At 41.1% G+C, this 15,192-nt stretch overlaps 1 protein-coding gene across 1 annotated transcript in view; it reads left to right on the top strand.

The window, feature by feature from the left end:
- The window catches only part of MYO3A (myosin IIIA), a 229,865-nt gene that overhangs the window by 145,600 nt on the left and 69,073 nt on the right, over positions 1 to 15,192 (top strand). The window contains exon 17 of the mRNA XM_085872728.1: positions 201 to 403. Within this exon, the coding sequence (XP_085728854.1) occupies positions 201 to 403 (203 nt within the window). The remainder of the gene's footprint in view (positions 1 to 200; positions 404 to 15,192) is intronic.

The following is a 15,192-nucleotide window of genomic DNA, read 5'->3' on the forward strand; positions in this document are numbered from 1 at the left end:
GTTTGCTTGTACCCTGTCCAAATTCCAAATTAATCGACGAAGCCGACCGATCACTGATTTTGCACCATCGTTACACATAATTATTGTTGCAACCAGAAATCTATTTCTTAATTGAATTCTCGTTTTAAAAATATAATCTTCACCTCAATAGATCATCACAATAGCAGTCACTGACACACACACTTCTGTTGTGGTTACAGGCAGAAAATCACGAGTTACCTGAGAAGATTTTACAGGTGAACCCTCTACTGGAAGCATTTGGCAATGCCAGCACAACAATCAACAACAACTCGAGTCGCTTTGGAAAGTTTCTAGACTTAAAATTCACTTCAACTGGAACTGTGGTGGGTGCTCAGATCTCGGCCTACCTGCTGGAGAAGTCCCGCGTCACACGCCAAGCCTTGTAAGGAAAAAGTATCCCCATGCATTTCTGCAATGTTTATTTTTTTGACTTCTCTTAAGTAATGCAAAACAACAATGAAATTGCTTTGACAATTGCATTGAAGCAACTTAGGATATTGTTTATTTATGCTTTTGTTGAAAAATACAGCATGAGATTTGATTATTAATTTGAAAGTTGACAGAGGAAGTAATGCAATCGGATTGTAATTTGGTCCCGACCTCAATGCAAAGCAATTTTTGTAATTGTGCTGAAGTGGCGGATAATAAAATAAACGTTGCATGTTAAATAGAAGGACACTCTTCGATATCATGACGTCGCCAGATATGCCTCCACCCACATTATTACATCATTATACATACTTGTGCCAAGTTTGATTTAAATCCCTGAAGCCAGATTCAAAATATTAAATAATTCTGGCTGCCAGACCATGTGTCCAATCAGTTTTAAATTTAAAACATTTATTCCCCATGACTACTACATCATAATTGTGACGTTTCACATCAATCGATAAAGCGCTTCAAGAGGGAATTTTTTGTACGATTTTCATTCAATCCAATATGGCTGTCAGACCACGTGACCTCTTAATCATTTGTGAACACCCTGGTATCAACAAGGCTTGGGGAACATGTTGGTGGAGTTTCCCCACGATCTGTCAAGCCGTCTGGAGAAGAAGGTTTTTAAAGGTTTATTCTTCAAAAATCATAGCTGCCAAACCATGTGACCTATGATGTCATAGGTGGAGAACTTTTTCTTCCTCATGGAGAGGAAATCATAACTGTAAAGTTTCGTCTCAATCTATTCAGCTGTTTCGGAGAAGATTTTTGAAGGTTTTATGTTGGACCACATAAAAACATGACCAACTAGAGGGGGAGTACTCGAGAGTTCAAAACCTCCGCCGCCAATACTGCTGGGTCACTCAAGTGAACCTTATATCTTATTCATTAAATATGATGTCAACAATGCTGAGAGTTATCGTTCTTTTCTCCATTTTTCTTTTTTTTTTGGGGGGGGTTGGAAATCACATAAAACATATAAAAATGGAAAAAAAAAAATCGAAATTTTGTTGAAAAAAAAGGCAAAAAAATTTTTTCTCGAACAATTTTTTTTGGGGGGTTGGAAATCACTTAAAACATGTAGAAATGCAAAAAAATTTTTTACCCTTTTTGGGGGGGGGTAACAATTATTTTGGGGGGTTGGAAATCACTTAAAACATGTAGAAATGCAAAAAAAAAAAAAAATTCTCTAACAATTTTTTTTGGGGTGTAACAAAAAAAATTGGGGGGGGGTTGGAAATCACTTAAAACATGGAGATGCAAAAAAAAATTCTCTTTTTTGAGGGGGGGGGAAATTTGGGGGGGTTGGAAATCACTTAAAACATGTAGAAATGCAAAAAAAAAAATTTCTCAATTTTTGGGGGGGGGGGCTGCCAGATCACCAAGTCCAATCACCAAGTCCAAAATTTAATGGCATGATCCTTGGACCATACCTAAACCCCCACCAAGTTTCGTCGAAATCCGTCGAGGAGTTTTTCTGTAATACTGTTCACAAACAAACAAACAGAAAGGGGTGAAAACAGTAACCTCCATCCATCTTCGAAGATGGCGGAGGTTAATGATATCATCAATTTTTTATCTCCCAAACAATTTAGCGGATAAGTGGTTGCAAAGAAAACAGAAAATTATCATGGATGGATGGCCAACCCAAAACATAATGCCACCGTGACTTCGTCAGCGGAGTCATCATAAACTGTTCGACAAAAAAAATGTGAAGGTAATTGTGAATGACAAATGATTGACAAATACTTTACATCACTAGTGGGCCCGTTTGTCCGATGGACAAAATCTTCACCTCCTTGTAGCATACCTGCCTGCGGTACTGCTGGAGCATTAACTTGCCTTTCACCAAGCTGAGATGTGCTTGGCCCAGGGCAAGGCTAATATATTTGTAATATTTTCATTGCAAAATGATACTATGACTATTATTATTATTATTTTAATATTATTAATATTAATTCATAAATGCTTTGTGACAATATCAGTGTTTTGGTTATTTATTTTATAACTTAAAAGCCATGCTGTGGTAGAAGGACGTATTTAGCTGCTCTATCCAGCTTAACATGGCGTGCATTTAAAACATTGGAATTTTTCTGGGTTCTTTGTAGTTAATTAGCCTAATCAACCCAGGAGATCATGGTGATCAATTTGATGTCTCACCTTCTCCATCAGATGCTCCAGGAGGCCTCCACAAAAAACATGACACACACACACACCTCATCCATTTATCGTCGAAGATGATATGCTGTATATATTGGACGATTTATAAATTAATGGTATATAAATGATCAATAAACCACTGCTCTCATGGTTGAAAGGCAGCCTATAAGGGCCTTTTTATGTTAAAAAAAAAAATTGATCATTTTTCTTCTTTTATTTAATCACAAATATTCTCATGTCTCAGTTTTACGATATCACAGCACTTCTGTGTATGCCACATTCCTTGAAGTATTCACACCATGTTGTGCCTGCTTTATAGCCAAGCACAGATTGCCCAGGTGGCCAACTCTTGATGCTGCCATATAGAGCTGGCCTTGTGCAAAGACTGAATCTTCCAACCACACACCCAACTTATTGAGTGTCTGTCCCTGGGCTTTGTTGATTGTCATTGCAAAAGTCACCTGAGTAGGAAACTGCCGGCATCACCATTCAAATGTGTGGTCGCCTTCATTTGGTGCCATGGTTATGTGTGGGATGTACACAATATGACCAGCATTGTTCGTACCTGTTATTTCTGCTTCTAATGGCCGCCCATTATGAACAGCACGAAGCAGGATCCTTGTGCCATCGCACAAGCCTTTATTTTGGTTTGAAATTTCTCAGCAGTATCAGTGGCATGCCTGGCTAAAGGTAACTGTGGTGTGGAGGCAGCCCAGCAGAGCACAATGTGTTGAGGTATTCCACTGGTCTGTTGGCAACCTCCTCTCCATCGAACATTTCCCATGACCTGGGAATCCATCTGATATTGCCATATTCAGCTCATCCACAGCAACATTCTTCGGTGCCAAAATTGCATGCTCTGCAATCCACTAGCCACCTCTGTATCTTTGTTGCAAATTAGGGTACACCCAGTCAATGAGTGCTTGTCGTGATGCAGCTACAGCTTCCTCTGTCTCTGCAAAAATTTTGATCACAAGGCATTTATCATCAATTCTGATGATACAACCATCATCATGTGGCAGAGTCCCATTACCAAACTGAAGCAGGGAATCATCAAATGCTCTCAGTACTGGGTTATTTTCAGTGTGCAGCACACGCATGTTGTCCCTGAGCTGCTTCACATGGAACACCTCCCAAAGTGATGCCTACTCTCTTGTCCTTTCAATTTTTAGGCAGGCACGGACCACCTATGCACGTGAAGCATGTGGCACAACAGGGAGCACCTGGCAGAAGTCACCTGCAAGCACAATGAACTTTCGACTAAATGGCTCATGTGAATGTGCCCTGCCCGTGATATCTTGCAGTGTGTGGTCCAGTGCCTGCAGCAAATTCTGGTGGGCCATTGGCACCTCATCCCACACCGTAAGTTTTGTGCATCTGATCAAGTCAGCTGTGCTGTCTTGCAGATTAATACTGCAGGCTGATGTTTCATTTATATTTATTGGTGCCTTGAACCGTGAGTGGAATGTGCGGCCACCTTGCATCAGTGTTGCTGCAATTCCACTATATATATATATATATATATATATATATATATATATATATATATATATATATATATATATATATATATATATATATATATATATATATATATATATATGTATGATTCTTTGCACAATTCCACAAAAAAAAGAAAACACAAAAATAGACAATTTTCCACAATTCCACTCCCCACAGGAGTGCAACTTCTGGTTGGCCATGTTGGCTATTCATGTTGTGCACAGCAGAAAACAGTGGGCTCAGTCGGTATGTTTTGCCAGTGTCACCACATGCATCAATGAACATTGCAAAGGGTTCATTTCCCCGCACTGCAGCAAACACCTGGTCAAAGATCTCCTGTTGAGAAGGCAGCAGTGCATTTGGCCCAATGATCTTATCCTCAACTATGTTTTGTGGTGTCACATCATCAAACTGCAACTCATCATGGACAACTGTAGGTAATTGTCCAATGTTTGCTGCTCTCATTATTTGGTTTACACGTTCCCTCATTTCATTCGTCACATTTGGCAGGTGGAAGGCAGCATGGAACTGTTGCTCCACCTCTGCTGCATGGACCTGTTCCTCAATATCTTGGAGCACTATTGCATGCAGGAGCTTCTCATGTGGTCGGTTCGGAACCAAATTCATGAAGTTATCCCACTTTTCATGGCAGTGGTTTTTGAACAATGTGTGTGGGTTTGCTGGGTGGCAGAAACACAGCAGTGTAACAAAGAGCTTCCTGATCTTGGGTGCCAGTGATTTGATGCTGCATCCTGTAGGACCAGCTCCCACTGTCCATCATCTTGTAGTAATCCAAGCTGGTGGCATGTCTCTTGGTAGCTCTCATTGGTGTGATCATTTCTTGTGCGCATGTCAATGTGTGAGGTTTTGCCACAGCTGTGCTCGGTGTTCAGTAAAATGTGCAAATAGAACTCCTCCCCAGACAGTGGGTGCACAGTGACAACACATCCAAGGTGGAAACCATGCCTGCTTGCATCTTCTCCACACCTTGGGTGGTCTCAGCACAAAATTTTTTGGGAAGACACAGTAGCGCAGGTTATTTGCACTTGGGAAGTTTTGGTTTTGTGCATTGTGCTCAAAGAATGCTGTCAGCGTAATGCGGCATGGTGTCTGCTCTGCACTACCTTCAGGATAAGTCACCACCTGCTCATTCTCCAAATGCACAGGGAGTTGAAGCACTGGAAGGTAGCGTGCTGTCATGGGAAATCCCAGCATTCACCAGCATACTTCACCAGCACCAATTTAGTGCATATCCTAGAAGCTCTTCACCTCATTGGCTGGTGCTGCTGAGCTTGGCTCCCTGCATCCTGTTGAGGTTCTCCAGCTCTATGCTGTTGCTGCTGCTGTTGCTGCTGCCTTGCAGGAGCTGATTCAGCCTGCCCTGAAGCCACGGTACATTCGGGTCCCAGAAATATATATATATATATATATATATATATATATATATATATATATGTATATATGTATATATATACATATATATATGTATATATGTATATATATATATATATATATATATATATATATATATATATATATATATATGTATATATGTATATATATATATATATATATATATATATGTATATATGTATATATATGTATATATGTATATATATATATATATATATATGTATATATGTATATATGTATATATATATATATATATATATATATATATATATATATATATATGTATATATATATATATATATATATATATATTTATATATATGTATATATGTATATATATATATATATGTATATATGTATATATATATATATATGTATATATGTATATATATATATATGTATATATGCATATGTATATATATCTGCAGGTATTTTGCAGCGAGTGAAGATGCACACACTTCCACATTGATGTGTGCCTCAAACTGCAACAGAAGTTGTGGGCTGTAAGGCACAATCCAACTCTTGTCAATCATGCACCCTTCATGCATAATTGACTGGCCACCCTGTTGTGGTCAGTGGTGCTGGGAGACTGGATATGTCTGGTCATTGTCCCACACTGTGATGGGAGCAAATTGTTTTGGAAAATTTTTGGTGCACTTGCTTTTCTCCATGCATGGTACATTTGGATTCTGAGCACCACATGGGCCATGCACCCTTCGGTTCAGCACAATGTCTTGTAACCTTTGTGCTTGGTCACGCTGTGGGCCAGCTGGGAATTGTTGTGGGTCAATGGGAAACTCTGCACAGAAAACTTCATCAACTGCGTCTGCTGTGCGAATGTGATCATCTTCATGGTGGATGAGCAGGATATGTGAGTGAGGAAGGCCCCTTTTCTGGAACTCAATGACATGCAGTATATCCATCCCTTTGTTCTGCCAAACATGCCCCTCCTCACCAGTTCATCCAGCAAAGCATTATTTTTCATGTGGAAAACTCTGCTAACAATGTCTGGCCAGTCAAAAGAGTTTTGTCCTGGAAGGAGTGCTTCTCGAATTTCTGGCCATTTGGGGTTGCATGCAAATGTAATGAAAAGATATGGCGTGTGGTACTCACGTATGATGGCCACAAAGTCTTGGAACTGCATGTGAAAGTCCCGTGGGCTGCCAATGAATGTGTCTGGCAGAATCACACGCCTCCCTCGAGCCACATCATCATCATCTCCTGCAGCATCATGTGCTGCCACTGCATCCTGCAGATGATGGTAGACATCTGCACGCAACTGCCTTTGTCCCTCTGAGCTCTTCACCCATCTTAGTTGCTGGTGCTCCACCTTAGCAAAACTCATGCAGCAGTATTCCTGAAAAAAATCTGCTGACCATGGAGTAATATGTTTGATAAATTTGAGCTGTACTGTATGTGGAAGGAATAGAAATCTGTTGGTGAGATGTTTTGTAAGCCAAGATGCCAGCCATCAGTGCCATGGGGAAACAGTAGCACAAAGTGTAGTGCATCATGAGCACGATTGATGTCATGGAATTTCTGCAGACCACCACCATGCAGGTGCAGCATGACATCCCTGTTCCCAGCCTCCTCATCTTCCATCAGCACCGATACCTCATTAAGCCAGGGTTGTATCGACATGGGTACTGCCCATCTGGCCTTTGGTTGACATCAATAATCAACTTTGCATGGGCAATGTCAGCTGCTGTCAAGTCACAAGCCATGATGAAGTCCTGGGCATATGGGTTGCAGTGACGTCGCTCCTTCTGCAGCTCCCTCAGTGCAGCTGCTCACCAGGCATGATGAGCTGCAGATGTTCTTGCAGGTCGATCCATGTTATTGAGTCGAACTCTATCTTCATTGTCATGCTGTGGATCATGAACACATATTTGTGCAAATTTCGGTTGTTCTCCAGGATTGGCTTGCAGTGGTCCAAATTTGTGGTTCAAATTTCCCTGGATCACCACAGATATTGTGAATCCACCTCCAGAGGGTTTAATCCGGTAAACTGTCAATGAGGCCGAAGTCAGTGCATTGTTTAGAGGCCTTGCATTTTGGCAGAACAGCCTTCCCCTAACTCACTTATGGCAGGTGGTGGAGCTGTAAATGGCTGTCACACACCAGCAAGGCACTTATTTGCACCACAGCAGATTGATGCATTTTTCTCTTTGCCAATGCAGAGCACCACAGTGCTGGCATTGCACCTCCATCCTCCCAAAATTGATTGGTTGCACCTGTCTGATGCCATTCATAACATCTTGTGCAAAACACACACACACACACACACACACACACACACACACACACACCTCATCCATTTAAAGTAGATACAGGGATCCTTTGTGTTCACAATTTCAAGTAAACAAAACATATTAACAACAACGAGAATTGCTTTGCCAAACATGTCTGTTGACGATGTGATATTTTCTGAGTCCAAAAATGACAAAACTGTGTTAAAAAAAAAATTGACGAAGTGCCCTGAAACTCGAACTTATTCTATCATAGATCGTAATAAAGCCTGTACTGTAATTTATCATAATTTATTATGTTCTGTAACTTATCACAGGTGACAAAGTTTCGCTGCATTATGACCCAAAGAAACCATTGGTATTAAGTGTCGATGCTGTCTTGTTTGTCGATTTTTGTACATAGAATGGATTCATATCGATAACACAGTCGTACTTTATAGCATTTGACGGACAAGAGTTTAGTGTGTACTTGTTTTGTCTCATCCTTGTCTTCGGTCATGTTGATTTAATCATGCTTTTGTTGAGAGATGGATCAAGGGATTTCAAAGTTTAAATTGAGTTTTTAATTAAGCTTAAAATGTAGTAAATACCTTTGATTTTTTTTTTTTTTTGATCAGTTGCGCAAACAGTCTTCAGCAAACATTACTGCTTCACATGAAAAAGGTCAAAAACAGATCCCTTCAACTCCAGAGCAATCGGCCTGCTCAAAATCATCAGTAAGGTCATAGAACCCATCATCCCTTCCATCATCAAAACCTTCCTCTTCTCCAATGGCTTGATCTCCGATCGTCAATTTGAATTCAGACCAGGTTGCTCTACCCTGGATTTGCTGCTCCTGCTTTCCCAACAATGGATGGAAATCCTCAATACCAGACATGAAATCAGAGCCATCTACCTCAACATATCACGAGCTTTCAATACGGTCTGGCACCCTGCACTACTCACCAAACTCTCTTCTTATAGTATCCAAGGACGTCTTCACTCATGGCTCACAGACTTCCTCTCCTGTCGGAGTCAACGCGTGGCTCTTAATGGAATTCTCTCATCCCCTCTATCCAGGCTGTAGTTCCTCAAGTCGGTGTTGTGGGCCCTGTGCTTTTTATAATCTTCAATGATCTCTCCGACTCTGGAAAATCCTCTATCTTTTAACTAATGACTCCACACTCTGCCGTACCATCTCAAGGGTGGATCTGGGGGGGGGGGCGGGGTTCAGGGGGTGCTCACTCCCCCCTTTGGACATTGCACATGTTTCTGTTTCACTTTTACAAAAACTGATATTTTCACCCTAATTTTTATCCCCAAATTATGGCAGGAAAAAAACCAGCTCTTATTTCGATTTTGCCAGCATATACAGTACTATAATCCATGCAAGGCCCACTCACATTGTTGTGTGTGTGTGTGTGTGTGTGTGTGTGTGTGTGTGTGTGTGTGTGTGTGTGTGTGTGTGTGTACAGTGTGTCAGGTTGCAGTGTGAGTGAGCTGCAAGCACGATCAGGCACTCAGCACTACAAGGTGGACGAATCCGCCAATGCGCTCGACAAGGGGTGCTGACAATGTTGCGCATAGCCCCTGGTACAGGATATGTGTGTGCCATTGTCAACACACCTCATCGCAAGCGTTGGTGCACTCGTCCATCCGATAGTGCTCAGCGCCTCCGAACTCGCTCAATGCCATCTCCGTAGGGACCAAGCGCATCGATTTTTCTCATCGTATCACTAACTTTGCTTTCAGACAAAATGAGTGAGTCTTGGAAGGCCTGAAAAAGAGGAAGATTACCAAATTCTTTTCATCTGTCGGTGCAACAGACCATATCAGAACTACAGATGAGGCACAACAGGGTGGCATTTCTGGCCCTCATGAACATACACTGTGAATTCCCCCATAGTCCCACATTTTCATTCGGAAACACAAGTGCCGTCTTTTCCAAAATGGCATCATTTACGAGTAATAAAACAATTCACATCCACCGTTCTATCTGGTCTCTTTTGTGGGGCGAACCCCCGCCCTAACCTTCACAACCTCAGTGTATGGCGGTGCTGGGCTTCACCCAGTACACAGTCAGTCAACGCCATCATCTCCCCACTACAGGTGTGCACAGGCCTTTTTAAACTAAGGATTGGCTGGAGAAGTTTGCCACTTTGGCCCATTAGTCATCGTGAATCTGCTGAACTGTTGGGCCAGTGAATAATGCAACGAACTGCAGAAAGATTCCAAGAATGAAAGAAATGCTGTTTCCGTTTATCAATTTCTCAAATTTTTTTGTGGGAGGATCATGGGTCAGGATGGGGGACACAAGGTGGAAGCACACTGCCTGATTTAGGCCCTGGAGGAAAGAATGGGAAAGAACAAGTTCTGAAATCCTGTTCAATCGACAATAAGCAAGGAATTAATCAGTCGAGGTGTATAAGTCAGCCTAGATTTTGGAAGTTTTCATCAGAAATGGGTGGCTGGAAGAAAGTGGGCATGTTGGAGTAGTTGAGGAGAGTCCGAGGACGAATAGAGCAGAGGGAGCAATATTGGAGAAGAGGCAGTTCAAAATAGAGAGACCACAGACCTGCCTGCCATGTCAATGCAACAGGCCTGGTGATTCAATGCAACAGGCCTGGTGATTCGGCCTCATCATGCGAAATGTTTAGTATGAAGGATGCTCAGTCTGCAGCAGGCTTAAACACCAACTTTGCTGTCTGGTCAGCCCAGCAGACTGAACCTTTTCTAGTGGCTGACTAAGGGAATAGTCAGGTTAGTTAAAACTAGTTGCATAATTGGTCAACTGTTCCCACTCTGTTAAAACAAGTCAACTGTTCCTACTCTGAAAGGTGTCGTTTGTGGTCCTTCTGAAACTGTTAAGTGGGCCACTGGTAGGTTTGTAAGTGGTAACTACTGCCTTATGTTAACTTTGCAAGAGTTGGTCACTTTGAGACTTTGATTTGAGTCTCCACGACACTTGAAAGAGTTTACTCCTGATGGAAGCCCCAAGGTATTAGAACCAGCTCACTCGGGATCTGGAGCATCTGCAAGGTGGAAAAGTAGTCTGGTACATGGATCATGCTCTTTTTGGTCAGCTTTCTCCTGAAAACAAGGGTAGACACAGTTATCGTGTGTTAATTAATCAAATTTCTTTCACTTTATAGGTTGTAAAATCGTATCAGAAAATAATATTTTTTTAAAAACACCTGTGTTGTGATGTGGTTGTTACTATCGACTGTATCAAAAAGCAGAATTAGTTTAGTGATTGTTCATGGTGATTTATCTCTGTGGAAGGGGAGGTGGGTGAGGTTGGTGGGGGGGGGGGGAGATAACTGGGTACAATTTTACACAAATACATTTCCTTTGAAACAAGTATTTCATTTTGAAATATGTGCTGAAAGGATCTGGTTGGGATTATCTAACTTTTGGGTGTTGGATGAACTGATTAAAATTTCACCCGAGCTGGACGGACTCACTAATTCGATTAATCTCTTTGACAGTCTCCGTGAAAATGAAGAAATTGAACCACCGGTCATTTAACTTTGATAGTCTGATGGGGGCTTTAAGTGACATCAGAAGAGAGTATAAAACTGCTCTCTTGGGCCTGCTCGCATTTCGATCCTTCCCCGCAGCATAATCTCATTCGGATTTTCCACTCTTGGCTTCAGACACAACTCGAGAGATCCAAGGACGTGCTGCCATTGCCCTTCGTTTTAATATAATATACCTTTTGGAGTTTTGGTACTTTGGTTTTATACTCTACCTTTCATTGCTTTCGGTCTACATCGTCTGCTGCAATTTCATGCCTTTTGCTTTATTGCTCATTTCACACTTTCATTCGGTATTAATTTCTTGATTATTTAAATTTATCTTTGCCTGATAATTGCTTACTCTGCATTACTTTGTTGAACAACCACCATTTGCTGATTTGATCTGTTCCAGCTTTCATTTTGGAGAAACCAGGTATTGGGCACATCGACACTAAAAGACTTTTGCTGATTTATATGCCTGGTGTTGGCTCAGTGGTTAGGGTGGCGGATTGGGATCCAAGGGTCCTGAGTTCAAGCCTCATTGCCCACTGAATTACTTCACCAGGGGGTTGACTCAGCCTGCCATCCTAATGAAGTTGGCAAAATGAGTACCAACTTGCTGGGGATGATCGAGTCATTCGAGTATCCTGCGTCGGAGTGGCGACCCGTCCAGGATTGTGCCCAATTGCCAAGGAAACTGCTTCGGCAGCACCGACGCTCTGTACAGAGTTTGGTCCCAATGGATGGATGGATGGATTTGCTTATTTGATCTTTGTTTAAAGCAAGGAGTCAGAATTTAAAAGAGCTCATGTATTTTAGCTGGGGTACAGGTGATGTCTGGTGTCGTTTAAATAATACTCAGTGTGAAGCTTCGCTGACAGGTTTAATCAAAAGACAGCATGTTATACTTCACTATCTGTGAGTGTCAAGATGATGTAAAATGAAGTGAAACACACGAAAACAAGATCTTTTTAACACGTAATTGTTGTTGTGGCTGTGGTTGTTGTTGTTTGTGTGTACTTTTATTGATATATTTTTTTATTGCTTTGATAAGTATTGCTATATTTCCTTTTGTGTACCCCTTGCATGCCCTTGTAAAGGGTTCCTACTGTGGTAGAATAATAGATGTTACCATTGGCACCGCGACATTAAAGCTTGAGGTCATGCTTCTTCATCAATCATGGAAACAGGCTTTTAAAACGGGCAAGTTTGTGATGAAAGGAACAAATTTTTTGTTTGAAGTCAATCAATTTTCAGAGTATGCTCGGAATCTCGATGTTGGGATGGGATGGAAAAAAAACAAATGTCGGTTACACCCGCAACATACAAAACTAAAGTTGGAGTATCTTCTCTAAAAAGTCGCTTTGGCTGCATGTGATAACCCACCTGGTCTGTTCAGCTGATTGTCCAGGCAGGGATCCATTTTCAGTTCTCACGACCATGGCAAAAGCAAAAAACAAACAAATAAAACCCGAGTTCGGTCAAAACTAGAAAATCATCTCGTTCATTATCATCATAGTCATCCATCGTTTATCATCCATTAATCCATTCATCCATCATCTGGCCTATTTCTGAGAAATGTTTTTATGACTTGTTACCTTTCCAATGGTAACATTTGTATTGTTCTACAGCAGCAGAAACTCTTTACAATAAAGCATAATTGTTAGAGAAACTCAGCTCCTGATATATATATATATATATATATATATATATATATATATATATATATATATATATATATATATATATATATATATATATATATGTATATATATATATATATATATATATATACACACACATGCACACACAAGACCGGTCAAAAGTTTTCGAACAGTTTTTACTGAAATTTAAGCAGTTTAATGTTTCGATGTACTCTGAAATTAAAGCATAGAACGAATAAACAATTGCAGATAAAAAAAATAAATAATGGAGTCGTTTTGTTGAACAAAATTTAATCTAAAATTTTGACTCGTCAAAGTAGCCACCTTTTACAGATATAACAGCCGAACATTACCCGTGGCATTCTTTCTCCAATGGAAATCAAATATTGTTTGGAAAGTTCTTCCCAACACTGTTGCAGAAGTTCCCACAAAAGTGTTGCACTTTTTGGTTGCTTTGCTTTCACCCTTCTGTCAAGTTCATCCCAAACCAGCTCGATGGGGTTTAAGTCTGGAGACTGTGCTGGCCATTCCATGATTTGAAGCCTACTGTCTTGTTCTTTTCTTCTGAGATAGTTCTGACATTGCCTGGAGGTTTGTTTTGGGTCGTTATCTTGCTGTAGGATGAACCCCTGACCAACTAAACATAGTCCAGAGGGTATTGCATGGTGCTGCAAAATGCTGTGCTAGCCCTTTTAGTTCAGGGTGCCAGTCACTCTGTGCTAGTCGCCGACTCTGGATCTCGCAAAAGAGCCCCGGATCATCACGCTTCCTCCTCCATGTTTGACAGTTGGTGTCACACACTGAGGAACCATCCTTTCGCCTACTCGATGGCTTACAAAAACCCTGCGTGATGAACCGAAGATTTCAAATTTTGATTCATTGGTCCATATAAGACCTTCCAGTTTTCAGTAGTCCACTGGTGGTGCTTCCTGGCCCAGGCAAGCCTCTTTTTCTTAATTTGCCATCTTAGCAATGGCTTTCTTACAGCCACTCGACCTGACAAACCTGCAGCTCGAAGTCTTCTCTTCACAGTTGAAACTGACACTTCCTTACTTCGACCAGTGTTGAGCTGTGCTTGAAGCTGCTTCCTCTGAGCCGTCTATCACGCAAGCTGTTGACTCTCAGAAACTTGTCTTCTCATTGTGTTGTGGCTTTGGATCTGCCAGACCTCCTCCTGTCAGAGTTTCCTCCAGTTTCCAAGTGCCTTTTGATGGTGTAGGAAACTGTACTCACTGAAACCTTGGCTTACTTTGCAATTTCTCTTAAGGAAAGACCTCCACTTTTAAGGGTTGTAATGGTTTGTCTGTCTTCCTTTGTTAATTGTCTTTTTCTCGCCACTATGGGAGCAATATACTACTTCCTGTCGTGCAATGTTGTCCAAATAATGCTTCAGAGGGTGGAACAACACAGTCTGTTTCAACACTGATTTTATACAGACAGAGGGTTTGTAACTAATCAACAGAAGTTGGGACACCTGTAGGAATTGTTTGCATCAACTTTCAAGGCTTAATTTACTTCCATTGCTGTAGAACAGCTGCAGTTGCTAACCCATTACTTGTTCCCTGAAAAGGGCCTTTTTTAACAACTCTGAAATTTTCATTATTTTTCAGTTTTTGGGAACCTAAACTTTTTTTTAACCTCTGGTAGTTTACCGCTTAGCTTTGTACCATTTCAGGTTATTCGCTGGACTTGAACTGCTTAAATTTCAGTAAAACCTGGAAAAATGGGGGTGTTCTAAAACTTTATGACCGGTGGAGTATATTAGTTGGTATTGGAAGTCATCGGAATCACCTGCGTGAGAGGGTTTGCTGCATTAGTAGTGGTGACTACCACACCGCCAGATTTGCATATAATCGAGGAATTACAAGGAAATCTCACAGGTGGAGGCCATTCAGCCTTTCATGCCTGCGTGAACACCACGCCAACCCATCTACACAAGATCCAAGGAAGAAAATGCAAAAAATGCTGTTTTTAATTCACGAATTATTTTTTTTTGTAATGTTTGAATTTTTTTTTCTTTCCCTCAGGGGAGGGGCCATGGGCTTGGCTAAAAACACACATCAACCACACAGTCCCCCTTGATGAGACCCCCACCAACAGCACTCCGTACACAATCACCAATCAATGCTCAAACTCCCTAAAAGTCTTACCATCCCCATACCCCTCGATCTCCATAACTTCCAGGTACCTATCTAATTCTAATTTAAACTTATCTACTTTTTCTGCTGTCCCTACGTTTCCAGGGAGGTC

This window comes from Eptatretus burgeri, chromosome 3 (genome assembly GCF_056783735.1).
Source record: "Eptatretus burgeri isolate ZD-2024b chromosome 3, Ebu_testis_v1, whole genome shotgun sequence".
NCBI lineage: Eukaryota > Metazoa > Chordata > Myxini > Myxiniformes > Myxinidae > Eptatretus > Eptatretus burgeri.